The 27816-nt window shown below is 38.7% G+C and overlaps 1 protein-coding gene across 2 annotated transcripts in view; it reads right to left on the bottom strand.

The window, feature by feature from the left end:
• Window positions 1-1622: 1622 nt before the first annotated feature.
• ptpn4b (protein tyrosine phosphatase non-receptor type 4b) overlaps window positions 1623-27816 on the bottom strand; it is a 48494-nt gene continuing 22300 nt past the window's right edge. The window contains exons 10-28 of one of the 2 annotated variants that reach the window (XR_008357791.1): window positions 26528-26616; window positions 24755-24818; window positions 23484-23656; window positions 20895-20963; window positions 16032-16166; window positions 15795-15947; window positions 11848-12007; window positions 11017-11097; window positions 10855-10911; window positions 10580-10736; window positions 10059-10231; window positions 6494-6584; window positions 6335-6396; window positions 5954-6100; window positions 5536-5664; window positions 5241-5389; window positions 4764-4899; window positions 3112-4496; window positions 1623-2980 (exon numbers count right to left, since the gene is read on the bottom strand). Coding sequence is in view for 1 of the 2 variants with exons in the window: in XM_053492349.1 (XP_053348324.1) it covers window positions 4392-4496; window positions 4764-4899; window positions 5241-5389; window positions 5536-5664; window positions 5954-6100; window positions 6335-6396; window positions 6494-6584; window positions 10059-10231; window positions 10580-10736; window positions 10855-10911; window positions 11017-11097; window positions 11848-12007; window positions 15795-15947; window positions 16032-16166; window positions 20895-20963; window positions 23484-23656; window positions 24755-24818; window positions 26528-26616 (2130 nt within the window). In the remaining variant the exon portion in view is untranslated. Of the gene's footprint in view, window positions 4497-4763; window positions 4900-5240; window positions 5390-5535; window positions 5665-5953; window positions 6101-6334; window positions 6397-6493; window positions 6585-10058; window positions 10232-10579; window positions 10737-10854; window positions 10912-11016; window positions 11098-11847; window positions 12008-15794; window positions 15948-16031; window positions 16167-20894; window positions 20964-23483; window positions 23657-24754; window positions 24819-26527; window positions 26617-27816 lie in introns of both variants that reach the window. The other variant, XM_053492349.1, reaches the window with a different exon arrangement.

Consider the following 27816-nt stretch of genomic DNA (forward strand, 5'->3'; position numbering starts at 1 on the left):
AGGTAGAAAGAGCATTCATATTTATTGTACTGAAGACATTGTGTTCTTTTTTTTTTTTGGCCAGAAGTGTGCCCTCAATTAAAATTGTAAACAGTGTTGGAAAGGTTTTCATAAAGACACGTATTTGTGCATAATTGTGGTGCACTTTGCTCTCAGTGGTATTTATAAGTATGGATGAGAACTTGTGATTCTGGGGACTTCAGCTGTAAGAGGTATCTGTGGCTTTTATGCACTAAGCTGTGGGGGTTAATTGGTTGTAAAACCATTTTGATATCTGGTTGGGTGTCATTTGCCTTATTTACATCTAGACACTAAAATGAAGACCAAAGAGATGTCTACTATGGGACCCGAGAAAAGAAAAGTTGATCAGAGCCATTGCAGAAACACTGGACATAGCTGATACAACACGTTCTGGATTAGAAAGAAACTAAATGTGTACTAATAGAAGGACATTGAACAGGTTGTCCAAGGCAAAAGTGGCAGTTGATGACAAAAATTGTGAGAGATGGTGATTAAAAAAAAAAAAAAAAGGAGTATGGTAGGTTTTAGACTGGCCAAGTTAATTACCAGACCTATACCCAGTTAAGCATGCATTTGACCTCAGCTTATAACTGTAAAAGTTTACAGAATGGAGAATCCTCTAAAACAATCAAGAAGCTAAAGTACAAGACTAAAAAAGCAACACAAAAAAAAGAATAAAGTAGTCGGGTGACGTCAGTAGGGTAAAGGCTTGATGCTGTTTTTGCAATCAATTTTCTTTCTTGGGCTTTGCTTCATTTGTGGTTAGATTGACACATCGGATCATCATTTGATCAAAATCTGGCATGGGTGATATGCTGGATGACCTTTCTATTACAAACCTCCAATTTTCTAACCAGGCTTGGGACTGGCACTGCATGGCTGGGTTGTATGGCACATAGGGTTAAAGAGCTTTGTCCAAGGACCCAACAGTGGTGATGAACTCCTAAAATTTCGATCAGCAACTCGGAGCCTGAACAACCTAAGCCACTACTGAAATGCATATATTATATATTTATTCCGGGAAATAATCATGTCCAATACACCCCATGACTGCTGCCTCGAACACCTCCTGGATCTTCATAAGAGGTAGGGACAATCATGGAATGATGCAAACCGCTGGTAACGGTTTGTCTAGTTTTAGCCTCTGGATTTCATTTGCCGGTTTTATTATTTTATTTATTTATTTTTAAAGCTTGCTTTTTGACTTTTTTAGGTGTAGACATTCAAATGTCGATTTGCGCAAGATCATCTACTCCTGTTCTCAGACTGAGGAGAAACCGGTGGGGTTTCCCTTCCATCGCCATGATGGACTTTGGGACATTGTGTATCTTGAACCAAATTCCCGAACCTTTTGGAAGTTGGTACCTCAAGAACACAATACCTATCTGATGATGAGTGTTGGAGAACATTGTTACATTTTTGCTCATCTCAGCGTGGAGAAGATGGAATGAATTTGAATACATCTTGGGTTCATAATGAGGCTCAATGCCACAAATCCTGGCTCTGGGTAATAAACTAAAAGTCTTTAGCTGCTACAATGATTGTTATATAATGAGCCACGACTGAATATTATAGACAGTAAAAGCACACCAACACCAAAATCTTTTCAGAACACTTTTAATATATAACAACATATTTACAAATATTTAACATTTGACACTGTGTAGTTAAGATGTTCCTACAGGTGTCTCTATTTAACAAATTTTCCACATAAATATAATTTCAACATGACTCCCCCTTGCCCATAACTACAGTAAGAATAAAGTAGCTCGACAGGCTACAAAGTCAGCTGCAAAGTGTTGTCTCTGATTTACTTTTTCCCCCTCTCAACTTTAAAATACAAAAATACCATTGTCCCAACACAATATTAATAGCAAATCTATAGCTTAAGATTCATCACAACACGCACGGAAGCTCGCATGTCTGCTTGATGGACATTCATTAGGATGAAAATGTGTTGGTCCTGGAAGCCAAATCCCTTATATCATGGAATGCAATTGTTAAAACAGGACAGATGAAGTAAGAGCAAGACATAAAAACAGTAGTTGGTCGCATCATTTTTTTTTTTCTTCCAGTTTCTTTAGGGTCAAGGGAGACTAACAACAAAGCGAACTCGGGGCGTATTCCACAACTTGGGCTTTAGCAGATTGGATATTCACAATGGATGAAGGAGTTATGACAAGTCATATTGTGTATATGGGCTATGGTAAATACAGGGCATTTACTTTAATTACTCAGGTACACGGGTCTATAGCGATGACCAAGTTATGTCAATTGTCCAGTTAAAGTGTTAAGAATTGGGAATCAACAGCATCTGCATTGGCTTGGGACGGTCCCAATAGGACCTTTAACTGAGTAAGGTACGGGGTTTACAGTACATTTATCATTCCTAACTAGGCGTAAATCCTTAAATATCATTTATTTAGCATAGAACCTAATATTTAGTTATATACTCTTTATAATCTCTATAGTCTTTCCTTTATGAACTCAACAATAACTACTAAGGCAATGGTGTTAAAGGCCCTGCCAATGGAGGTGAAGATGGGGATAAGAGTCAGGCGTTCGAGCCTTACAGAATCCAAGTTTCCACTATGACCAAATTTACTAAATATCTCAGAGGAAGGCCCTTACCACGATCTGTTCCGGGGGTTCATTATCATGGTTGACCCCAGACTGGTGACCCAGTTGGGCTATCCAAAGACAGGACGGTAATGTTATGTCCATGTGACAAATGATCATATTTATTCTTGGTATCAGAAACTGGCTGCAGAAATGATGCCTTTATCTCAGGTAGGTGCAAAGATCAGACTTTTAGGATCTTCAACTTTGTTAGTCAGATATGGTGTTGTGCCAATTACAAGGATTAAATCTATAGCACCATTACATTAGCTACGCAAGAACAGGAACATGGTCTATATCATTTTTTTTTAGCCAGTTACAAGGGTCTAGACTATAGCACCTTTACCTTGGGTAGTTTGGGACAGAGTCTACCAGTTGCAGCGATTAACTACCCAAGGACAAGGACAAGGACAAGGACAAGGTGTATATTATCGTTTCCTTAGCCTGTGACAGGGGTTTAGTCTATAGCACCTTTACCTTGGGTAGTTTGGGACATGGATGAGTGTATTATTTTCTCAACCAGTTTAAGATTCTAGTCTACAGCACCTTTACCTTAGGTACTCCAGTACAGGGGCAGGGACGGTATTGTTTCCTTAGCCCATGTATAGGGGGCCAAGGCTTTTAGTACCTTGGTTAGTCTGGCTATACTAGTTACCTGATGTTGATATAGGGATGCTATAGAACCCGGGCCTGGGCTATAGCACCTTCACATCAGTGAGGCAGGTGAAGGAACATCATGGCCTACATCACTGACTTTAGATCTCCAGTGAGAACTGTTAATGTGAGATATCAGTAGTCTGCTTAAAAAAACAAACAAAAAAAAACAATCTGCATGTTGAAATGTGGTACAAGCACACACGAGCCTCTAACGATTTCTGCTGACATGCAGTAGGTAACAAAATTCACATGGGGTAAAATATATTATAGATTTAAATGACATCACGGGTGTGACCCATAAGCTTAAAATTAAAATTTCATGCCAAAGCAGTCAGCCTGATCTGGTGTGTCGTATAGGTAAATGTTACAGCAAAGTTCTGCTAACAAGGAAGATTTTCACATCGTTATTCCACATTATTTCGTACACTGTATACAGTAGTTAAACCCTTAGCTGCTGGCCTAAACCTTTCTATGAATTTAACAGAGATTCAAGACCTAAACGGAAAGAGTGCATGTCAAAGTGGGGTTTTTTTTTGTTTGTTTGTTTGTTTTTGTTTTTTTTTCCCCCTAAAGCATCAGAGCAATGAACAGACACCGAAAACTTGATTTTTTCACAGCGCAGGATACCCGGGGGATTTCAAAAGACGTAAATTTGTGTACCACAAAATGAAATGGCGGACTGTGAGGGGGGACACGGGCCCATTTAAAAAAAATAATAATTAAATCATAAATAGCATTTGACAGAGGAAAGTGATCCAAGAGTTTGTTCCAGGTTGGCTCATTTCAGTGTATGGCACTACAAGAAGTCACTTCATCTATTCCGTTCAGTTCTGCTTCCAACCCTGAATGTTTATCGCGGTTAAAAAGTTAATGATTACACAACACACCCTGATGAATTTGTCTTTTTAGTAAATCCCCTCAAGTGGTCATTTTGTTTCTAAAGTGCAAATAGTGCTTTGTCGCCCATGTTCCAATTTGCAGGGGTCAAGGTCTTGTACGCAGCCGTCCACCAGGGGGCGACAGCAGGACTGTTGCGAAAGCAAAGGAATCCGGGATGGGGGGACGGGTGGGGGTGGGGGGGTGGGGCTGCTCTTTTATTCCTCTGTTGCGCTGGCAGTCGACTCCGGCACGTCCAGTGGCATCACTATCTCTTCGTCGTACACTTTCAGAATGGCTTCACATACAAACCGGTACTGACTCTGTAAAGGCAGAAGAATGAGGGGGGAGGTTCAAGAAATGAAATGAAAAATTAAAGGGGGCCAAAAATTCTGACACACAGATAGTGTCACCATTTAAATGATTATTTGAGACTAATACCCTTGCTTTTTTTTCTTCTTCCTCTGATGTGCTTATTGTGTTACCAAGCTCCTGCTAAAGCGTCACCTTATCAACTACTGGCTCTAAAAAAAAAAATTATCTCTGCCACCTGGATCTCCATAACTAGGTGACGGAGCTTCACTACTCACTGCAGTTTGAATCATCATGGCTCGCTGGTCTCTCATGGCTCGGACAATATCCAATGGATATACGTCTTGACTCCGCTCGATCAGACACATCGCTGTCTCCATGGTGATCAGAACCCCTGTGCGACCAATCCCGGCGCTGCCAGGGGGATGGGGGAGGGCGGGGGTAAAGCAGTGGATCAGTAAAAGACAGGCTGAGCATCACACTGAGCATCTGATTACGATGCACTAACATCACAGACGTACTTAAAAATAAAAAATAATAATAAATAAAAAACATCAAAGCACAACATTTTAATCTCTGTATGGTAAAAAAAATATGTTCCAAATATATAATAATAATAATAATAATAATTGCTTTGAGAATACTGGAACACTAGCGCAACCTAGTGGTAGTCCAGATGTTTACCCCCATTATTATCTGCTGTATAGCTTGTTGAGTGTACACACGTCAGATGACGGTTCGTGTGTAGGACTGACCTGCAGTGCACAACCACGGGGTCCTGTGACTCTCCTCGCTTACTGCGCACCAAGTTAACAAAGCTCAGGAAATCGGTGGAGTCATCCGGAACGCCGTGATCGGGCCAAGCCATGTACTGCATCTGGCATATCTGCCTCTCTTCTTTTGTCTAAACACACACAAGTTAGTTTTTATACACAGTTTAATGCGTGTGGGCATTAAAAATGACAAATGATTAAAAAAATAAACTAATGCATTGTATTCGCAAACTACTCCAAATGCCATTCAGCGGTCTATAACATCATACAGTCGTACCTCCACGTGTGTGAGAGTCAGCTCTCGGAGCAGATACGCCGATTTCCCATCCTCAGACACGCAGGACACCTGGAAGTTGCCGTAACCGCCCGTGGCAGAGACGTTAGGCCAGTACTGATGGCATTTCACCTGAAAAAAGACGTCTCATTTAGATAAACGTGTGGACGTAGCATTTTCTTATCAGCAAACCTTAAACTCCAAGATACAACTCTGGCCTTACTTTGTCCTCTAAAATAAGGTTGCTAAAAATACAATATTGAAATTGTGGTATGAAAGTTAACAGATCTGTGAGCTATGGAAAAATATTACGCAAAACATTATCGGATAGTGCGTTTTTAAATCACTTCAATTCTGAACTGCAATGAGTTTAATGGATTAATCATTAAGACTCCTAGTTTAAAGTAAGCGCCACTCTTACCCTGCCCCGTTCCACCTGCGTGGTGAGCATGACCACCAGGGTGATGCTCTGCTCCCATACCATCTGCCAGAAATCGCAACAAGTGCTGGGTAACGGGCCCTGGCATGCAATGTACCGTCTTACCCCACCTCCACCTGGGATCTCCATCTTAGGACAAAAAAAAAAGAAAAAAAAAAGCATACAAACATTGTTAATAACACCATCAGGCAGATGCAAATGCTATGCATAACTTTCACACCAACGTAATATACTGGAAGAGTGCCTAAATGCAAATAATATACGTGAAAATGAACACTTTTTCAAAAATTGTGAGATCCTCATGAAAACGCAAAGAGAGATTTATCGATTTATCCACACTGATTTATATTTGCACGTTCTTACATTGATGTAGTTTGCGTTGATGTAGTCCTCGGCTCCTTTTAGGACGACTCGGGTTGCGTCATCTGCACGAAACACAGTGTCCGTGTGTCAAAATGCGCTGAATAATTTAAACTGGAGGAATTCAAAAAACACAATACATCCGCTGTTATAAATACTCACATGGTGAAATGTCCCGATAGCGATTCTTCGAGAGGTTCTGCTGTAACCGGGCACAGGACATGGACATCCCCGGTCTTTTTCGATACAGTTGCTGGATGTTTCGATAGAAGATGTTTGAAATGATTAGACAGGAGACGAGACGAAAAAATTAAAGACAGAAGGATTTAAAATGTAAAGCTATCGGTTTATATAAGTTGCTGATCCAGGAGTTAAAGGGCCGGTTTCACAGACAGGGGTGAGAGTACGCCAGGAGTACTCCCAAATCAAGACAATACTAAAATAATTATGTCAAACCATCTGATCTGTACTTAAAATAAAGATACTTTTCTATTTCAGATTTATATTAATATGTTTGTGACATCATGTCTATCGAATTATACCTATAAAACACCTAGAATTTAATACTGGTGGTTTAAAACAACCAAACAAACTCCCTGCCTGGAATAATAGAGTATGTCACGAATATTCACGAGTGTGAGTATTTTCAGCACCACCTACAGACTACCTTGGTTTGGTCACTCTTTAATGTTGCTGTGACTTAAACACCATCAAAACAAATGAAGACATTCCGTATTGAAATGCAGAGCTTATCTAGCTGGAGTGAAAGCATCCCCGAGTGCAAGCCATCCTTGGTCTCCAGTAGATATGAGCTAAGGGGACATCTACTGGATTCTGATCATCCATTGGCGGACGAGGACAATAATGCCGCAACCGGCTGTTGTTCAGTTCTGCTATAGCAATTCTCACCTCGCATCATCTTCATGGCTTCCTGCCCTGGATTTGTACAGTATGGATGGACATTTGAAGGGAACATGACATCCATCTCTACTTATACGTAGTGCCCATATTCATGGGGTTTTACTTGTCCAGCATCTTCACGGAACTTGATGTAAAGACTCCTCAGCTCACTAACGGTCTGCAGACTTTATGATCTATTCTATACACGACCAAAAACCTCAAAGTGATCAGAGGCGCAGGTAAAGACATTCCTCTTTGGGACCAAGACTAAAGCCTAGGCTTTGGCTCCAAGGCTTTCTCTTTGTACCCAAGAAAGCAGTCTTAAAAAGTTTACTACATTAAAGTAAAGTCAGTGGATTATTCCCATGTAGAGCTTCGTTAAAATATTCCAGATGGTCCGTTCTCCCTCACAAACATTACTAAGCAGGATTTATTTAAGCTTTAGTTTATTCCTAGAGTAACTAGGTGATGAGCTTTTTATTTAATGTGCATGTTGCTAATCTTAGCAAGAAGCTTAAAGTAAGCTTAAAGAAATGCAACTTTTTTTTCCCCCAATGATGGAGCTTTCACCTTCTTCTTTATTTTTTTTTTTTTAAAGAGATTAGTGTACTATACATGCTTTATCACAAATGCCAAGTCTCTTACACACCATTGCATTCTTTATGGTTTGGTGGGTTGGACACCACTGACCACTCTGTACAACTGGCTTATGTTTTTAATTATAAAGCAATAATAGACAAATTCCAGCTTATCTCTGTCTCCGCTCTTCCAGACGGTCGCATTTTAAAATTTTAAGTTTTTACAGAGTTGGGAAAAAATGCATTTTCCTACAAGAGATCGTGAAATGTCCTGGAATGATTTGCAGAAAAGTCTCAATAATATTCTGTGAAAGATTTCGTAAAGAATGTGTTAAAAGATGCACGTAGCTTTGATTTTTGGAAATCTTATTTATTGTAAATGTATTCTAGAACTATACATTTTTTATTTATTTATTTTATTATGTCATATATGTATATACATATAGAAGCATTTAATTGTCATGAAATAGTATGGCTGTTACTTTGGCCTTCATTGTAAAAGAGATTGTTGATCTCAAAAGGGACTTCCTGGTAAGTTAATGAAAAAAAGAAAAAAAAAAAAGAAAAGTAGCTCGAATCCTGCCTCTGCAATCAGTTGAGGTTAATCCAGAACAGGCTAAAACTGCGACAGAGTCTTTACAGCTGACTCTGAGATGAAGCAGGCGTTTTATTCGGAGACTAGGTGTAAGCCGCGTCCGTGAAACCAGCCCAAAAATGTGTTCTCAGCATTGGTTGTCGGAGTGTGTGGTGTGAGAAAACTACTACAGAAACTGCAAAGTCATGAAACAGGAAATAGCACGGCGTGCACAATGATAACAGGAAGTGATATTGAGATGCATAGTACGGTACGGCGTCCGTAGGTCGCTCATTTAAACAGCAGGCTCAGGCGGTGATGTACAGCTTTGGCCAAAGGTTTTGAGAAAGACACTCCCATGGCTGTGAAGCCACCGCACGCGGGAATCGTTTCAGGATGCTTTACTGTTGGCATGACAAAGGACTGACGATGGCGCTCACCTTTTCTTCTCCGGACATGCTTTGTTCCGGATGCCTCAAGCGTTAGGAAAATGGGTTCATCAGAGGAAATGACGTCCACTCCCTGTACCTGTCCCTGATGTTTTTCCTGGAGAGAGGGAGCTACTTTGCTGCCCTTCTTGAAATGTATAAAGGTGAGCGCTACTCTCAGTCATTCCAACAGTAAAGCATGACATGCGCGGGGTCGCTTCTCAGCCAAGGGAGTGGACTCAATCAATTAATCAATTTTACCTAAGAACACAGCCATGAATAAAGAACGGTACAAAAACATCCTCAGAGAGCCACTTCCCCCAATCATAAGCAGCTGGATGGAGCACCTTGTCATAAGGCAAAGTAGAACTAAGTGACTCAAAGGACAAAACATCGACATTTTATGGTCCATGGCCAAGAAACTCCCCAGACATTAATTCGATTGAGAACTTGTAGTCCGTCCTCAAAAGGCAGGTGGACAAACAAAACCACAAAAATTCTAACAAACTCCAAGCATTGATTATGCAAGAACATCAGTCAGGATGTGGCCCAAAATTGATTGACAGCACGAAAGGGGGAATTGCAGATGTCTTGAAAAAGAACCGGCAACACTGCAAATATTGACTCTTTGCATAAACTTAGTGTAATTGTCAATAAGGCTTTGACACTTACTGTATGAAATGCTCTAATCAATCATACTATATATCATATCATCATACTATCAATCATATTATATAGCACTTTACAGCAACCTAAGGTGAACCAAAGTGCTTCACAGCACTAAAAATGACAATAAAATGGCAATAGACATGGAAATAGAAATAAAAATACAGGAAGAAAATAAAACACAGTTATAAATAAATAAATGAAACATGTAAATAAAAAAATATAATAATAGTAATAATAATCATAATAATAAATAAAACAAAATTATAAAATTATGAAAAAAACATAAAATAAAATAAAAAAAGCCATTCTAAATAAGTGAGTCTATAGTTTTGCTTTAAATAAAAAAAAAAGAATATATATATATATATATATATATATATATATATGTGTGTGTGTATGTGTGTGTGTGTGTGTCATTCTTAAAACTTATGTATGTATATATATATATGGGCAAATATTAAGTCATACTGTAAGACATTGCTGAACTGTATCATCCATAAGATTAAACATACAACTATTACCTATAAAAAAAAAATTTTTTTTTTAAATGAATGTAGCATGTGTGAAGGGTAACTCACGTCAAATTGAGCGAGGACTGTCCCGGTGCTCAGTCCTTCTCGCAGGATCTGGAAGGACGATTTCCATCCGTCTGGTTCCGAGTGTGACCGGTCTAAAGAGCAGCTTTCTGGAATGTACTGGAACTCCGGCTCCAGGTCCAGCTTCTCCTCTTCCTCGTCCACATCGTAGATTGCTGCGAGGATTCAATTTAAGATTTAAACTTATCCGATTAGCCAGAAATCCCAGGTGACCAATAACTTTTTAAACCTGTATTTATACCACCGTTATAGGACCTCCGGTTAACATCCACACACTACGGGTAATTTGGGAACGCCAATTAGCCTAATCTGCCTGTCTTTAGACTGTAGGAGGAAACCGGCGTACCCAGAGGAAACCCACCAAGCACGGAGAGAACATGTAAACTCCATGCACACAGACCCCAAGGTGGGAATTAAACCCAGACCCTGGATGTGCTAGGCGACAGTGCTAGCCGCCGTATGATATAATAAATCCTATAAAAAGGTTTTAAGCAGCTCCTCACCATTGGGCCTCACTAGCAGAATGAGCTCTCCCGATTGGTTTTCACAGCTGGCCTTAATCAGCATGACCACGTCGTCGTGCGTGTAGTCGGAGATGTCCCGCCCGTTTATCAGCACCACCTGGTCACCCTCGTTCAGACGCGGTACACACAGGTCAGCCTGAAACGACCGAGAAGCCGGAGTCACATGACACATGACACGTGAGCAGGATCTCATTCTGTAACTGGAATTAAAATGAAAGGCTGTGTAGAAACATCAGGCGACGTCTGGAGCCTACCGCAGTTCCAGGAGCGACACGAGACACGATGATTGGCATTCTCTGATCAGCGCCACCCTGTGAACGGACGGATGGAGGACAAAAAGCGTGGGAGATTTACATTTTTATTATTTTTTTTAGGATTTTTTCGAATGAACAAATTGGTTTTTCAATCAAGCGTACCTTGACGTTGAAGCCGAAGCGTCCGTTTTCATCCGGTTTCATTTTGATCAGCACAAGGTTGTCGTGTGGAACCGCACCGTTCTGCACAGGAGCATGAAAGAGAAAAAAACACTGGATATGTACATTGATCAAGTGATCAAGTGAATTTACAATACGGAACCAAAAAATGCTGAACAGGAAACAAGGATTACTAGCTAACATTTATTAACAGCCTGATTATCATATAAAGTGGAACCTCGGCGTACGAACGCACCACCATAAGTATTTTCACCTTCCGAGCTGAAATGGTGCAAGCGAACGAACCGAGCCGAACCGAATGTTGGGCCGTCCAGAACATGTTCGCATCAGTGAAAAGCCAAGCGAAATAAGTTAACAAAATGTTTTTTTTTGTATGTTGTGCAGGATTTAGTGAAGACGTCCCAAGAACGTTAGCAAGGACGGTAAAACGGTGCCAAAAAGACAGTAAAAAGCCGGCGCCAAGAGGAAATCCAATGAGGTTTGGCTATGGAACTTGTGATCTCCGGATGATACGGCGAGCACTTTACCACTGCGCCACTCGGAGATCCGTATTGATTGATTTCATATGCAAAAAAATATTTAATTATATTGTTGGAAATATTGGTAATGTTTTTGGTTGGCTGGAACGGATTATCTGCATTTATATGATTTCTATGGGAATTTTTTTTCCTAATACAAAACCAGCCTCTGGAACGGGTTTGATTCGCATGCCGGGGTACCGCTGTACTGTCATCGTATTTTTTTTTCTTCATTTTTTTAAAGTCAATTATTTTTTAATGGTTGCACTAAAAGAAAGAAAACCCCACAACGCACCATGCTCTTATCCGAGGCTATAGGCATGTCGTAGAGTTCGGAGGCGTGCTCATCGAGCTCCAGTTCAGATCGGGATTGGCTGATGTGACTGATCAGGTTCTTCCTAGACTGCTTCGGTGGAAGAGCAGGAGGCTGGCTGTCTATCGCACTGTCTGGTGATCTGCAAGGCAGCACAATAGTGCAGATTAAAGAGGGCATTCACACATCAAAAACGCCAACTTCTTGGAGCATGCACAGTAACTGCACATCTTATCAGATCAGAAAGCATGTAAACGGTTATATTGGAATATTTAATGAGAATGATTTGAAATGGGTTGAAGAAGTAACATCCATGTAAAATATGAGTGTTGATACAGTCACAAAAGACATGGGAATCACCGGAGACCACCTGATACGATACGGTCACCATATGTACTTCGATTTTATAAAATACAGATTCTCTCATTTTTTTTCCCCAGATTTTGTTCCAATTCTAAAAACAAACTGCAAATAATTTGCTCCTACCACATATGCGGCCAATGTGTGAATAGGTTTAGATTGCGCCACCTGTAGGATTATAGTGGTGTAACAGTTTACCACATCAAATGCGAACATATAAATCATAATAAAACGATTCTGATGAATTCTGAACCATGACATGCCGCATGAATGCTTTTGAAAAAGTAACTCTAAACCAAAAGCCTAATCAGACAAGTTTTAACCACAAAACTAACCAAAGTATATATTGATTTAAATGAAAACCCGGTTAATAGTGAGCGACGGCAAAAATAGCCAGCTATTCGGTTTAGTACGCAGCTTTCAGTAAACATGCTGTGTGTATGTGTGTGTAATACAAACTGCCCACATTATTCTCACATTTAAGACGAAGTCCCTACTACCACAATAGCCTGAACCACAATAGTGTCACTGTCATCATTCGAGAAAAGGGCAAAAAAAATTAAAATTAACAGCCAGCATCATGTTATACTGATTATATCAGAGGCGTTCAAGTCAAACTGGGACTCGTAATGAAATTTCTCCTTAATATAGCCGTAAAAGCCATCGACACTTACAGATGACTTAGACGAAGCACAGAACACTGATGACACTCAGTCACAGCAACACATTGGAATAGTGCATGATTGGCATGTCGGGGTGGCTTTTTGACATGCTTGCACCGGAAAGGAGTTCCTGGGAGGCCAGCGTACTGGCATACTGAGCGAACTTTCTACTTTCAACTAGCACTAGTGAAACAGTTAGATAAGTGCGTTAGTTTAGCAGGGGATTATATAGAGAAATAAAAAAGAGTTTTTACTCTCATAACCGTGTTCTGTTATTCTGCACTAACAAAAGTCCCGCTTTGACTTGAACACCACTTGTACATTCAAATGTAGATGACTAAACAAAGCTTTAACCGACATATTACAGATTTAATATTCCAAAGTAAGACTGCACACAGATTTTATTTTTTTTTATATATATTTTCCCATATACTTACTCTAAAATATCATCCTTATCATTATTAATATATGATTATATACATATGAACATAAATGTATGTAACAGTATAGTACTGTTCATATGTACAGTATGTAGGTCCTGAACTAACCACCCATGCAACATCTAGCAGTGCATAAAAAACACAAACACACACACACACACACACACACACAAAAAAAAAAAACCCACAGCTCCAACCAGAGAAAGTTTCCACCTAGTGTGTAAAGCTAAAATAAGCACGGGAACCAAATGCCAACTGAGCACTGTGGAAACTGTGATGACTCAAATACGAACTTGATTAGCAATTCACCACCCTACACACACACACACACACACACACACACACACACACACACAGTCACCAATATATGTAGCGTGCGGTCATCACCTAGTTTCTATGATTTATTTAATACGTTAACAATGATTACATTAAAGAAAATCCTGGTGTCTCTATTATCTCAGAAGAAACGCGTCACTGCAACATTGTCACAATAATTATAATGTAATAAAAACAATGTTCTTCTACTTGTTCTTCAATGAAACAATTCTAGCCAGACATACCGTAAGATACCAACCTTATCTATATGTTTGGGGAAAAAGTGACAAAGTAAAAATGTTTAAAAGTTTAACAACTTTTCATTGTACTATTAAAAAAAATTATTCATTAATGAATGAATGAATGAATATGACAAATACCGACAAATACTGTAGAGTAGATAATGTAACACAATAAACTTCAAAGGCACACAAACATGATTGAGGAAACTCCGTACTACAAGCAAAATAGTTTTTGTTTTGCGTAATATTTCTCCATAGCTCACGCAGCTAATAACTCATACGCCACAAAAGGGGTACACTTCAGGCGATTTGGAACTGACCTTTCGCACTTGACATCACGACATCCGTTCGCAATGGCCCCGCCCATTTCTGGATTACGAAATGGACCTTACTTACTGGATGCCAGTTAAAAAAAAAACATTCAAAACTATTCCTGGAAGCGAATCTTAAATAAGGTAAGGTAAGGTAGGTTCAATCTTTTAATCCTGAAGGTAATTATTTAAAAGATACAAATACAATATGATAAGAAGTAAATTAGAGACTAAAATAAAATACAATGTACTATAATGTTAAAAAACATATAAATAGAATTAAAAAATATATAAAAAAACAACTGACTGTACAGGAAGGTGCAGAACTCTCTCTTTTGTGTGTACATGTATATTATTGTCACGTTGTCTCCTTGGCAATTGCTTTCACCTCATCCCTCTCTAACCACTGAACAAGGTGGTGGAACAAATAAAGGCTTAAATGAGAGATTCAACTCCCCACACTTTCCACTAGCTTTCCATTTTATGCTATTTGGGACTCAACCCCAAACCCCCAGTTAGTGGGGTATCAATTAAAACGCTTGCAATTATAAATCAGTATTATTTTACCACCAAATCCAAGAGGAATCACATCTGTACACGGTTCGACACAACAACAGATCAGATTAATACTTTTATTACCTCATAAAGGTTTGAGTTCCACCACAACAAACTACATAGTTCCTACAGTAGGTTTCTATCTTTTATGTGACAAAACATCAGAAAATCCACTAAACATATAATATACACTTTGGATATATATATATACACTATGTGGCCAAAAGTATGTGGACACCCGACTACCATGAATATGACGCCGTTTACTCGGTGGTGGTGTGCTTTAACCGTTCCAGGCGTGCTGGTGTTGCTTCAGGCGGCAGTTTGGGACTCTGTAGCGAGTGACGCAACAGAGGAAAGGCGAGTTTTACACGTTATGTGCTTCAGCCCTCCTCAGGCCCGCTCTAAGTCTGTGTGGTCTACCACATTGTGGCTGAACTGTTGTTGCTCATACATGGTAGGTAGGCATGTGCTGCCATTTCACAACACTTACACATTTACACTATACAGTTGTGGCATCTCATCCCCGTGCCACATTGAAAGCCACTAAGCTGTAAACTAAGCTCTTTCCAAGCAGATCTACCCCTTAGTGCATGTCTAGGGAAATGGTTCGCCTGCTGTACTGTACCATATGTGCTTGGTTTTTTGCACCGGTTAGCAATGGGCGTGGTTGAAATACTGGAAGTCGATGATGGGTGAAAATATAAAATAAGCATTTATTCAAGCGTTTCTTGTAATGATTCATCACTGTGTTGAGCGAAGAATGCATCCTTGGCTGGTTTCTGTAGTGACAGAAATAGACAACAAGGAACAAGCTCGACGTAACCTTCGCGGGAGGATGACCGTCCATCAAAGCAAGAGAAAAATGTATGACATGGAGAACTGCAAGAGTACTGAATAATTGTGAAACCTGTCCTTTTGATAAACAAACAAAACACCCAAGAACGAGGTGCCACCTGTTTTATTACAGATTATACTACAATGCAGGTTGTACTGCCAGGCGTAAAAATCACACCTGCAACATAAACAAACCAGCAGACTTACGGTGTGGAGTCCAGGCTGATGCTGTTAGCCTGCGTGGACGATGCCGACTTGTGGTTGGTGAAAGCCTGGCACACCGAGTCATCGATAACGTGATCTACCAGGTGCCCGATGGAGGACGGCCGGACACGTGTGCCATCCGCAGTGAATATAGAACTGCAGGTGATAATCACAGTGCTCAGTAATGTGTGTGTGTGTGTGTGTGTGTGATGTAGATATAAATTGTACACGTGAACTTACTGATTGGGCGAGCCCGGGCGCGAGCGGTTGGGCAGGCTCTGCGTTTCCAGTCGTTCGTCTGACAGGGAGTTCCTGCTCACTGTCTCCCAGTCTGTCCCACTCACCATCCTCCTGACCATCGGCTTGCTGGGCGATCTAGGGTCAAAGGTCACCAGAAAACATTCAGCTGGTGGAACCAACGTTGAGTCGTGTTACTACTACACAGTGGCTACTGAATGCTGCGTTCTGATTGGTCAGAAGGTGTTAGTTAACAAAATTAATCATATATACATAATGTTGGTGCACAACCACTAGAATATTTAACAGAAAGAGGAAAAAGCAATTACTATCCTGCTATATATTTAAATAACCAGTTAAATGTAAAACAAAACAAAAAAAAGCCAGTATATACATATATAACATACAACGTGATATATATTTATATGTATGTGTGTACATATACACAGTACTGTGCAAAAGTCTTAGGCACCATATTATATGCTGTACCAATTTTGTTTATCATGTCTGCATCATTATGTAGAAAATCATTCAGTATTTCCGTATATAACTTTAAAATTTATAAACAAATAACATTACAGGAGAATATATGCATATATAGTACAAGACAGACCAGTTTTCAGATGGAAACAAAAAAAAACCTAATGTACGCTCCTGGAATCATGCTCAGTAAAGCTGGTTTACTTCTAGTACTGTGCACATACAAAAATATGGCACAAGCAAAAGATGCTTTTAAAAAACATTCCTGCATAAAAGAAACTTCTAAAACTTTTATTTTTATGCAAATCCCGGGAGAGTACATTTTCCATCTGAAAACTGGTCTGTCTTGTACTATATATTTTTTTTCTTTATAGCCATGCATATATTCTCATTTAATGATAGTTATTTATTTATTAATTTTTAACTTGTATATGGAAATACTGAATGATTTTGTACATAATGATGCAGACATAATAAACATATATAACAAAATTGGTACGGCATAGAATATGGTGCCTAAAACTTTTGCACAGTACTGCACACACACACACACACACACACACACACACACACACACATATATATATATATATATATATATATATATATATTATATATATACACACACACACACATTAATATACATAAAAACTACGTAGAAGTGATATTTGTAAATACAGATGCTCATAATTCCTTCGTATGCACAACCTTAACAACTAATAACTGCCTTGGGTAAGCTTCTGTAAGATTTAACAACTTTAAAAACAAATATATATATATATATATATATATATATATATATATATATATATATATATATTTTTTTTTTTTTTTTTTTTTTTTTTTAACAAATGCTTCCATAAAAACCACTTTGTTCCACTGTAACTTCTCGAGGTTTTACATTTTATAAATAACTTTGCAGTTGTTGCTGTTCAATTTTCATATCACATACCATAACAGGAAATCATTCCTACTATATGAACATCAATGGTTTTTACTGTGATATAAGACGTGTGTAATGAGTTGCTTTGTAACTTGTCACAGATCATTATTAGTTTAAGGTCGTGCTGTCGATCAGATGGCATTATAAGAATTCATTACAGAGAATTATTACTGTAGATAGAATGGGTTTATAAAAGAGCAGTTGATTTTTTTTATAGAAATTGATAACATAACGTTTTCTATTTCTCTTAACAGGATCAGTTCTAAAGTGTGCAACAGTTAGATCTCAGGTCAAAACCTGGAAGTGTCTGTAACAAGTAGTTATCCCATAGGCTGCTTTTGGATTTGTCGAATTTTGTAAAAATTTGTTGTAATTATATAAACCGTGTTAAAATCAGATGTGGAAACTAACGGTGGTATGCTATAATAATAATAATAATAATAATAATAATAATAATTATGCCTTGAACTATAACTACAAAACTACAAATCACTGGTTTCCACATCACGTACACAAGACATTTCTGTTGCTACTTTTTTAAATCCTTCATTACAGTCCAAGCACGCTGGTTTCACTTTGCGTTTTTCTTCTTTTTTCTTTCCTTCTTTTAGAAGGCGCTCTGAAACTCTCAGAGACTGAAATAAAACCTACGATCGAAAAGGCTACGCTGTCTAGCGCTACAACTCCAAAGCACAAAAATGAAACCAGACATGATTAATAACCAGAAGAAACAAACCAGCGGAAAATGTACCTGCTAGACGAACAGCGTGAAAGCCTTAGCCTCATCTTGAGTCCCAACATCATTTAAAAAGCCAACACTGAACAATAACGGTTCTTTAAAATCAAGAGGGAGTGTCTTCATGCTAAACACACACACACACACACACATATGCAAACAGATGCACCCACCCTGTAGAAGCTTCCTGTGTTACTTAGATGTATCTTTCTCAGAATATTTAACCGCACGCACGCACATGGAAAACAAGCTGAGGACTGAAGACTTGTCTCACCCACATGCAGGGACATTTTATCCAGTTCTTTTTTTTTTTTTCCTGCCTGTTGTGTAACGGATTGACATTTATTCAGCATTCAGAACACTTCTGCTTCTTAAGGCGTGTGTTGTGTGTTAAAGCGTTGAATCAGCATTTATAAAGATGTTAGACGATGTTGGTACAGTTGTATTTGATTCGATATGATTGTGATTATTAATATCTGTAGAAACAAGCATCATCATCATCATCACACAGTCAGCTGATCATGAATGCTATATTGATGCATTATTAATAATAAATGAACTCCAGTAGGGTGCTGGATTGGTTGTTGCGATTAAAAGAGCTGAAATTTTAAGAAGTCACGGCCACTCGCCCAAACAACAAGCACAAGAGTGTAGAGCATAATCTTGCACGGTATACTGAAACTAAAAGCTTTCTAAAGTTTCTAAAAGTACCATTTAGATCCTATACCAGCGTACCATCACATACCATCGATATGGTCTGACTAATAGCACTCTGTCTCTTTAAGCACAGCGCATTACAGTACAGCAGTGACATTTGCTTGATGTCTTGGGCAAAAAACAAACAAAACCAAAAAAAAAAAAAAAAAAAAAAACGACCGTGTTTGTTATATGAGCTGCGGGAATCTTTTAAAGCATCACGAGCAACAGCAGAGAGCGCAGAACACTTTTTGTTTACACAAAGGCTAGACTTGAAGACACGGCCACAGCAAAGAGGCGATATTTCAGTGATAAAGGGTGCAAAAATACATAAGTGCCCCAACGCAGCAGCGCAGCAGTTGTATAGTGAATTAGAGTTGATTTTATATTGTGACATTCACTGCACACACACACACACACTCAATTATATCTTTTTTCCATTTCTTAAAAAAACTAACACACAAAAAGGATCATTTGTGCATTTTGTTTAGGGCTGTCGATATTAACGCATGTGATTAATCTAAATATTTTAACACCTTACTTAATTTTTTTTTTTAACAACACTTCATCACAGCAAAACTGTGCTATTCCTCTGCTACTTAAACCTTCACACTCTGCTCTTACTGGTGGAATGACTGGCCACCAGGCTGGTCAAATTGAGCCATGAAACCTCCAACACTAAATTGGCCAGTGTTTCAGTTTCACTGTCCAACCCCTGTACAACTTCTACAACCATGTATGTGACAAATAAAATTCTTGAATCTTAAACCTTGACCCTTACGGCTTCCCGTAATCTCAGCGCGTTTACCCGTATGTATGTGATATCGGCACTTTTAATGCGGATACTAAAACAACTGGGGAAACATCTAGTCATAATAGACATGGTCATCGCTTAAGGAGCAGAGAGGGCTGACAATATCATTGCTGCTACAATGAGAGATTTTATTTTAAAATGTATTAAATGTTATCGTTTGAGGTATTATAAAACTGCATAATCTGTTTTTTTCTAACCAGTTTCGCATGCATTTCTTTATTCCAGCACTGCAGTTTATAAAACAAGTCAATCTGAGTATTTAAAAATTGCGATTAATCGTAATTAATTAGTCTTTTATTTTAAAGTCACGAGCAGTTGTCTAAGCATTTCACTGCATATCGTACTGTGTATGTGACATAAAATTAAAATTTGAATAGGGTTTAGGTCAGTTAGGGATCGTCTAAAAACGGCATGACCTGGACAACTGTGTAAGATTCTACAAAGAACTTTACAAAAGTCTTGAAACACCCCTCATTTCTTCATGGTAAATTAAATGATATAGATTGAATTAAAGAAATGGGAACAAATGTTTTAAAGGCGACAGGCTTCAAAGTACCTACACTTTAAACATTGGTTGTTTATGTGGTTAGTATGATCACTAAGAAAACTTTCTACCTTGATGGTGCCTAAGCGCTAGCGAAACACTGGGATCAATTTTATTTGTATAGCGCTTTTAACCATTGTCTTTGTCGCAAAGCAGCTCACTTTGTGAGTGTGCATGAATCAAAATGGTCAGTTTGTCCCTGGTGAGCGAGCCGAGGGCGACAGTGGCAAGGAAAAACTCCCTGAGATGGCAATAGGAAGAAACCTTGAGAGGAACCAGACTCAACAGGGAACCCATCCTCATCTGGGTGAAAGGATTATAAAGAGAAATAAAGGGAGTGTTCTGTTATTCTGCATAAACACAATCCCGGTTTGACTTGAACAACCCTCGTACTTAACCCTGTCACCAACTTCCTGTCATATCTGTAAGATACTAAACTGCATTCTGTCTGCTGAGGAACACATTCCGATAAGATGTATTTCAACTTGAGGTTTAAGATTTAGAAATTACATTACCACACAAACAAAAACAGTACAAAATCATGTCTTGTCAGTTTTTTTTTTTGTTTTTTTTTTTCGTGTACAAAAACAGTATTATTAGTGAAAATGACGATACATGGTGCAACACGTATTAATGCATATATAATGTATTACCTGGCGAACACTCTGTCCTTGACTCCTTGCTCTTTTCCGTATTGGACAGACTGAGCCTCCGTTCTTCCACTAAGGAAAAAAAGAAAAAAAAGTAGCTATAAAATCTTACACACTTCATATTTGTGACACTCATGAGTTAAATCAAAGGACTGAGATCTCAGATTCTAAGAACCCACATTTTAACCAATAGTTGGACGCTTTAACAATCAATAATTATAAATCGTAACAAGACACTAGTGGGACAATCCATACAATTATAACGTAATAATAATATTATATATATATATATATATATATATATATATAAAAACAGACTGTAGTTGACCTATACAGGTCCATCCACACGGTTTGCAAAGCATGAAATGTGGCTTAATTGCAAGGTTTACCCACCACAGTGCATGATGTTTAACTGTTTCCTGTTGGTGTTGTTTTTTTTTACTGCTGCTGTATGCTTTCACTTGAATTATGCTGATACTTGAATTTCATTATTGAATGAAAAACTCAGCACAGTGTTCCAGGGTTGCCGGACTACACGAAGGGTTTTTAAAATTCCACCCCAAAAAAAAAGAAAGAAAGAAAGAAAAATCAACCCAGATATCAAAAGTCCAACAGCTCATCATGTAGCTCAACTATTTATAACGTTACCTTCTGTTGCTAAAAAGAGGCTAATATTTATTACATGTCCAAAAAGTTTTTTGGCCAAAAGTAATACAATTAGCTCAGTTCCTGGAAAAACCACCCAATCTTTCAACAATGCTCGCTCAACTTTGCAGAGCCTCACAAGGTCAGCTTTGAGTTGCTGTTTCTTTTTTACAATGTCAGTTATTTCTTCCTTTCAATGATAGTAAATGAAAAACTAGCCTGTCAGTTTTTGACCTGTTATACCGCTAAGCTGTTAAAACACTGCTCCTGCATTCAAAATTCAATCTAAAATTGACGACACTAAAAAAATACAATCTCCTGAACTGCAAGTTAGCCCTCTTGCGGCGTTCAAGTTAAAACATGTGCACTATGGAACATTATTGTGCAAAACAAACATTATCGGTTAATACACTTTTAACAGGTTAAATTAGTTGCTTAATAATTAATCATTAACATCCCTACTAAATGCTATTTTTCTTAACCTATAAGAGACAAAGTGATAATAAAGTAACTGATTAAACACTGAAATACTGCGAAAAAAAAATGTGTAAAAAAAAATGCCTTTGTGGTTATATGGCTAAATCTAATCACTAAAGAAGAACCTTTCTTTTATGCTTAGAATTAAAGATTCTAACAAAAGCAGGCTGCAATCATTGCCGATGCAACAGTTGGCACTTTGTATAACCTCCCTTTGCTACAAAAGCAACAAGGCATCTAATTATACAAGGCTTAACGATGGTGGAAAATAAAGACTGATGGATTTAAGACCACGCCCTCAACACAGGATGACTTTAAGGGTATGAGGTCGTCACTGCTTGATTCCGTTTCTTTGTGATTTTTAAATACGGTTTTGGTCAGGACATTACCAAAAGCTACCAGTAACTTTTACCAGCTGAAATCATGAAATATGTCCCAATTGCGGGCAGAGACAGAGAGATTCCCTTTGCTTTGCATCTATTCATCTATTCACAGAATCTGCTGCTAGTCAAAGTTCAAGTTGTGTCTTGCAAACATCATGCATCAATACAATTGTCATCTATCCCGCAAACCCATTTATCCATACAGTAGAGTCCAATTAATCCATCCAATCAATTCATCCATCCAATCAATTCATCCATCCATCAACCCATTATCTAATCAATCCACCCATCCAATCAGTTATTGAATCCAATCAATCCATCTATCCATTCATCCGTCCACCTGTCTGTCCATCTATCTACCAATCCAAAACGTCTAATCCAATAATCAATCATCCAATACATTCATATAATCAATCCATCCATCCATCTCTCAATCCTACCATCCATGTTTGTGGTTGAATAAAAAAACAAAGGGAATAAAAAAAGATGGCGAGAAAAGATAAGTCTTTTTTTACATAGTTAGTAACCTAGTAACCCATCAGAGGGACAACCCATGTTAGATGTTTTGGAGATAAAGTCAGAGAGGCCAGATTGAGGTGGTTTGGACATGTTCGGAGGAGAGATTGTGAATATATCGGTAGAAGGATGCTGAGGTTGGAACTGCCAGGCAGGAGGTCTAGAGGAAGACCAAAGAGGAGATTTATGGATGCAGTGAGAGAGGACAGGAAATTAGTTGGTGTGAGAGAAGAGGAGGCAGAGGATAGGGTTAGATGGAGGCAGATGATTTGCTGTAACCTAGTAACCCAGTGTAAGGGTCTACCCAATGATGAATACTTCAGCACTTTTGTAAGTCACTCTGAATAAGAGCGTCTGCTGAATGCCTAAATGTAAATGTAATTGATCGCAAAATTCCATCACCTTTTTCAAATCTCCAACTGTAGAGATCCTGCAGATTTTTTTTTTTTTTCTTTTAGGCATCTCTCTTTTTTTATGGTAATTATTGTCTCTATGAAGGGTGACATGATGCCTGTGCACGCTGCTAATCTTTATGATAGAAATCACAAAACCAAACAAGGGTATGTCTCACCAGTAACGGAACTTAGAGCCGAGAGTGAAGTAGTGTGTGAAGAAGTTCTTTTGGGGTGGTAAGGGCCGCTCCAGTCGGAAAAAGGTGTGGTGCTCCACGCAGGCCTTCCACACGTTCTTACACGCCCTGTAGTTCGCCATGCTGAAGGCCAACAGCGACTCCCTGCTTTTACTCTGGGGAGGTAAAAAAATAAAGACATAAAGTACAGGGATTAGGACTTCCCACACTGAAATGAGTCAATATTCAGTAGATACATCTTGGGTGTACTGTCTGTAAAAAGCCAAATGAAAAAAGGAATACACTCCGAACATCTTGCAGATCAATGTTTCTAACTTGTATACGATCATCAGTGGTGCAAAATAGTTATTGAACAGTACAGTATGTTGCAATTAAATTTTGATCAGATTTTCTTGGTGGGTGAGCTTCTCATGTTTGTCCACACCTTTTAACACGTCTCTTAGATTGCTATCTAGCTGAGCGGAGTCTCTCATATCGCAGCACAACAACTTCGTCAATCTACTAGTTTCAACATCTCTGCTACTTCTACACTAAATTGTCAAATTGTCATGAACGTACTTCCTGTGAGATTATTTTATAATGTTATTATACGATGCTGATGTGTCAAAACATATTTACAACACAAATGATAGAATGCACATCATCTATGATTAAACCTACTGTCCTGTACACCTGGTGTTCCTAATTAACTAAAAAAAAACACTAATGCACCTATCCCACTTATCCCAGTTATCACTAGTGCTTGGATACCATTAAGGTAAAAAAGTTCTCATTTTCCATTATGCCTGCTTCATGTCTGAAACGCCGGCCTCCCAGGAACTCCTTTCAAAATCCAAACATGTGGAAATAGTTCGCAGCGAGGTCAGGACTGTACAGGGGGGTGGTAGTAACTTTCCTAGCCGAGTTCCAATAATGTGCAAGTGGGGTCTCTGAATCATTGTGTGTACAGTTCACAAAGACAGATACGTCTTTTCCCACGACAAGTTCACGGGAACAACTGCAATGGTTTCCAAGCAACCTGATCACTGCAGAGTGAAATGTAAAGGTCAATCGTTTTTTTACGCGTTCATTCATCAGACGAGTCATTACAAGTCCCTGTTTTACTTGAACGATATATTCTATATATCTTGTCGTAAACAAGGTTCTGGCACTGTTACGCACAATATGTGAAAGCTGCATAAAACAAACAACTCAAACCAACAATGTTTTAGAAATCTTGGAACAATCCCGGTCCACGCGGGGAAACTGCTTACCGCCTCTTTTCGGAGCTGGATAAAAAACTGTCTTGATTTGAAAGATATTTTGACGATTTTCACCCTGAGGAATGAGAACACCAAAGGAAAAAAGAACGAAAAATAATTAGCTCCATGGGACAGAACACTAAGGTCTTACAGATGCATTTATTCTTTATTTGTACTTGATGACTTTTTTATTTCAAATTAAATGCTAAAAAAATGAATAAACAGCAGATGCATTTAGTCAATTACTGTGTCCTTGTCTTTCAATGGAATTTAAAAGAAAATCTTTCAAAGCAACAACTTTGGTTGTGAAAATGTCAAAATTGCAGTCAATGGTTTCCCCAAACTTTGACACACACACACTATCATAGGATCTTATCTGCAATCTGTAGAAACTGAACCTACACCCAGTTTACGTTTTTAAATATCAGTACATATTAAAGTACAGAGGTGTGAAAGAGCGAACTTAAATGTGCATGAGAAACATCAACCACTAATCAGTATAGCCTACACGACCAGTCAAAAGTGGTTTTCCAAGCTACAAATGAACACATTGAATTATGAACCGTAGTAAATAAAAAAATGTTTCATATTTTAGATTTTCCAAAGTACTGGAGCTACATTTGGCTTTGATGATAGCCTGGTACTTATGGGATTCTCTGATCAGATTCATGAGGTAGTCGCCTGGAATAGGTTCCATCTCACAGGTGTGTCTTGTCGAAAAGTTCATCTGTAACATATCTTGCCTTCTTAACCATCAGTTGAAGGACAAAGTCAATAGCCCTATTAGTGCCTCTACAACAAGTGTACATATCCATATTATGGCAAGAAACACTCAGTTAAATAAGGAAAAAAATGACAGTCCATCATTACTTTAGAAAATGAAGGTCAATCAGTCCAAAATCTCAAGAAGTTTGAATGTATACCCATGTGTCGTCGCCAAAACCAGGATGAAACTGGCTCTCATGGAGAGAAAAACCAAGAGCTACCTCTGATGCAGAGGATACGTTCATAAGACTTAGACACCACCGATTTAAAGCCCACAGAAAAGCTTCGTAGAGTTCGAAGAGCAGATGTATTTAAACATTTAATGCATCAAGGCCTTCAACGGAAGAACAACTAGCAGAAAAGATTAGCTTGGGCCAAGAAACACAAGGAAATGGACAGTAGATGAGTGGAAAACTGTCCTTGGGTCTGATGAGACAAATTTGAGATTTCTGGTTCCACCTGCTGTAGAGAGGGTGAACAGACGATTCCTGAATGTGTGGGTCCCACTGTGAAGTACGGAGGAGGAGGTGGTGGTGTGGTAGTGTAGTGCGGGGGTGCTATGCTGGTGACACCGTTGGTGACTTAGTCAAAATTGAAGACACACTCAACCAGCATGGCTACCACAGCGTTTTACAGCATCAAGCCATCCCATCTGGTTTGCCCTGTGTGTGATGATGTCATAGTGATGATGTCATAGTGTTTGGACCCTAATTAACCATTGAATAAAAAAAATGTGTTCAGACTTTAACTTTAAATGCTTTAACTATGAGCTTTACGTACTTGTCGTACTTGATGTACTGGCCTGACGTACTTGTTTTTTCGCTACACTTACATTCAGTGAGGAACGCCTGGGCTTAGAAAATGACAGAAATGCAGATGATGATGTACAGATGCTGTCACGTCACAGTATGAGGTGAGGAACACCTGGCTTAAAAGTTGATGATGCTGCCTATTGTACTCACATGCACAAACACACACACACACACGTACACGAGTCAGCCAAAAAAAGGAAATACTCACCATGGGAAGTGATTGTTCCGTACCCTGTTTTTATAAATGCAGATCCCAGCAGCCATCACTCCAATACAGACCTCGGCGTTGCTCTGGTCCTGTCATACAATTGGACTGCATCATTAAACAGCCTGGTTTAGATTTAGATGTTCACATGGAAAGACATAAATGTGAAAAAGTGTCTTTTCTTCAGAATCAAAATTTTAAATGATTTAGCTTTTTTTTTTACTTTTACCAAAAAACAATTTTTACAAGTCAGATGCTTCTAAAAGTTTACACCAATTTTAGTATCAAGATTTATAATGAAATATGTATAATCCGCATTTTAAAGGATTTTTTGTTTAAAGCAAGACAAGATAAAATCATTTCTCAAAAAACGGATAAAGTTCATTTACTTCCATGTTGCATAAACTTCAGAAGTCGCTTCTTGTTCCTACATTTTCCAATATATATTTGATTTAGATGCCATCCTTTGGCCTGATTTAAAAAGCTTGCAGCTTAATTGTCCCCTATGTAGTGAACATATCTAGGAAGGAAAAATCCATTCGAGATTCAATCAACGCCAATACACTACATTCAATCAGTTCCCTGATTATTGTGATTTACATTTGGTGTGATCGTACTTGGGCCAGTTCTGGATGCGTTTGGAGTTGAAGCTCATATCCAAAGGTTTCCATCCATCCATCCATCTAGGAACCTCTGTATTTCAACTAAGTGGTTGGTCACTAAAGGCCAACAGTGACCATTGGATTGTATTTATTCCCATTTCTACAACCAGGGTAGGACCTCTGGTCAACATTCAAACACTACAGGCAGTTTGAGAAGGAACTGTGGGAGGAAACCGGAGTACCCAGAGGAAACTCATCAGGCACGGGGAGAACATGCAAACAGACCCTGAGGCGGGAATCGAATCTGGCCCTGGAGGTTCAAGGCGACTGCATTTACATGAAATAATTCCTTTCCACATAGAGCTGTGAATCAGAAGCCCTCTATCTAATGGATTCAATGAGATTGTTGGGCATTGTAACTGTCGTCAGAAAATCTAATAAACATTGAAATGCTGAGAAATTGCTCAGATTCTTCTCATACAAAACGCTGATTCCTTTTTTTTTCTGACAAATTGTCTGTGTCACTCTCCAGTCCAACAGGTGGCGGTGCTGCACCAACCGCCCCATAAATTCAAAAGAAGTAGTCTTGCAAAATGAAAGTGTTTTTTTTTTTTTTTTTTTTTAAATACATGATGTACAAGGTTTGGGAGCAAAAACCAAAACAACAAAAAAAAAAGAGAGGAAAGCAGG

This window comes from Clarias gariepinus, chromosome 3, assembly GCF_024256425.1.
Source record: "Clarias gariepinus isolate MV-2021 ecotype Netherlands chromosome 3, CGAR_prim_01v2, whole genome shotgun sequence".
Lineage (NCBI taxonomy): Eukaryota > Metazoa > Chordata > Actinopteri > Siluriformes > Clariidae > Clarias > Clarias gariepinus.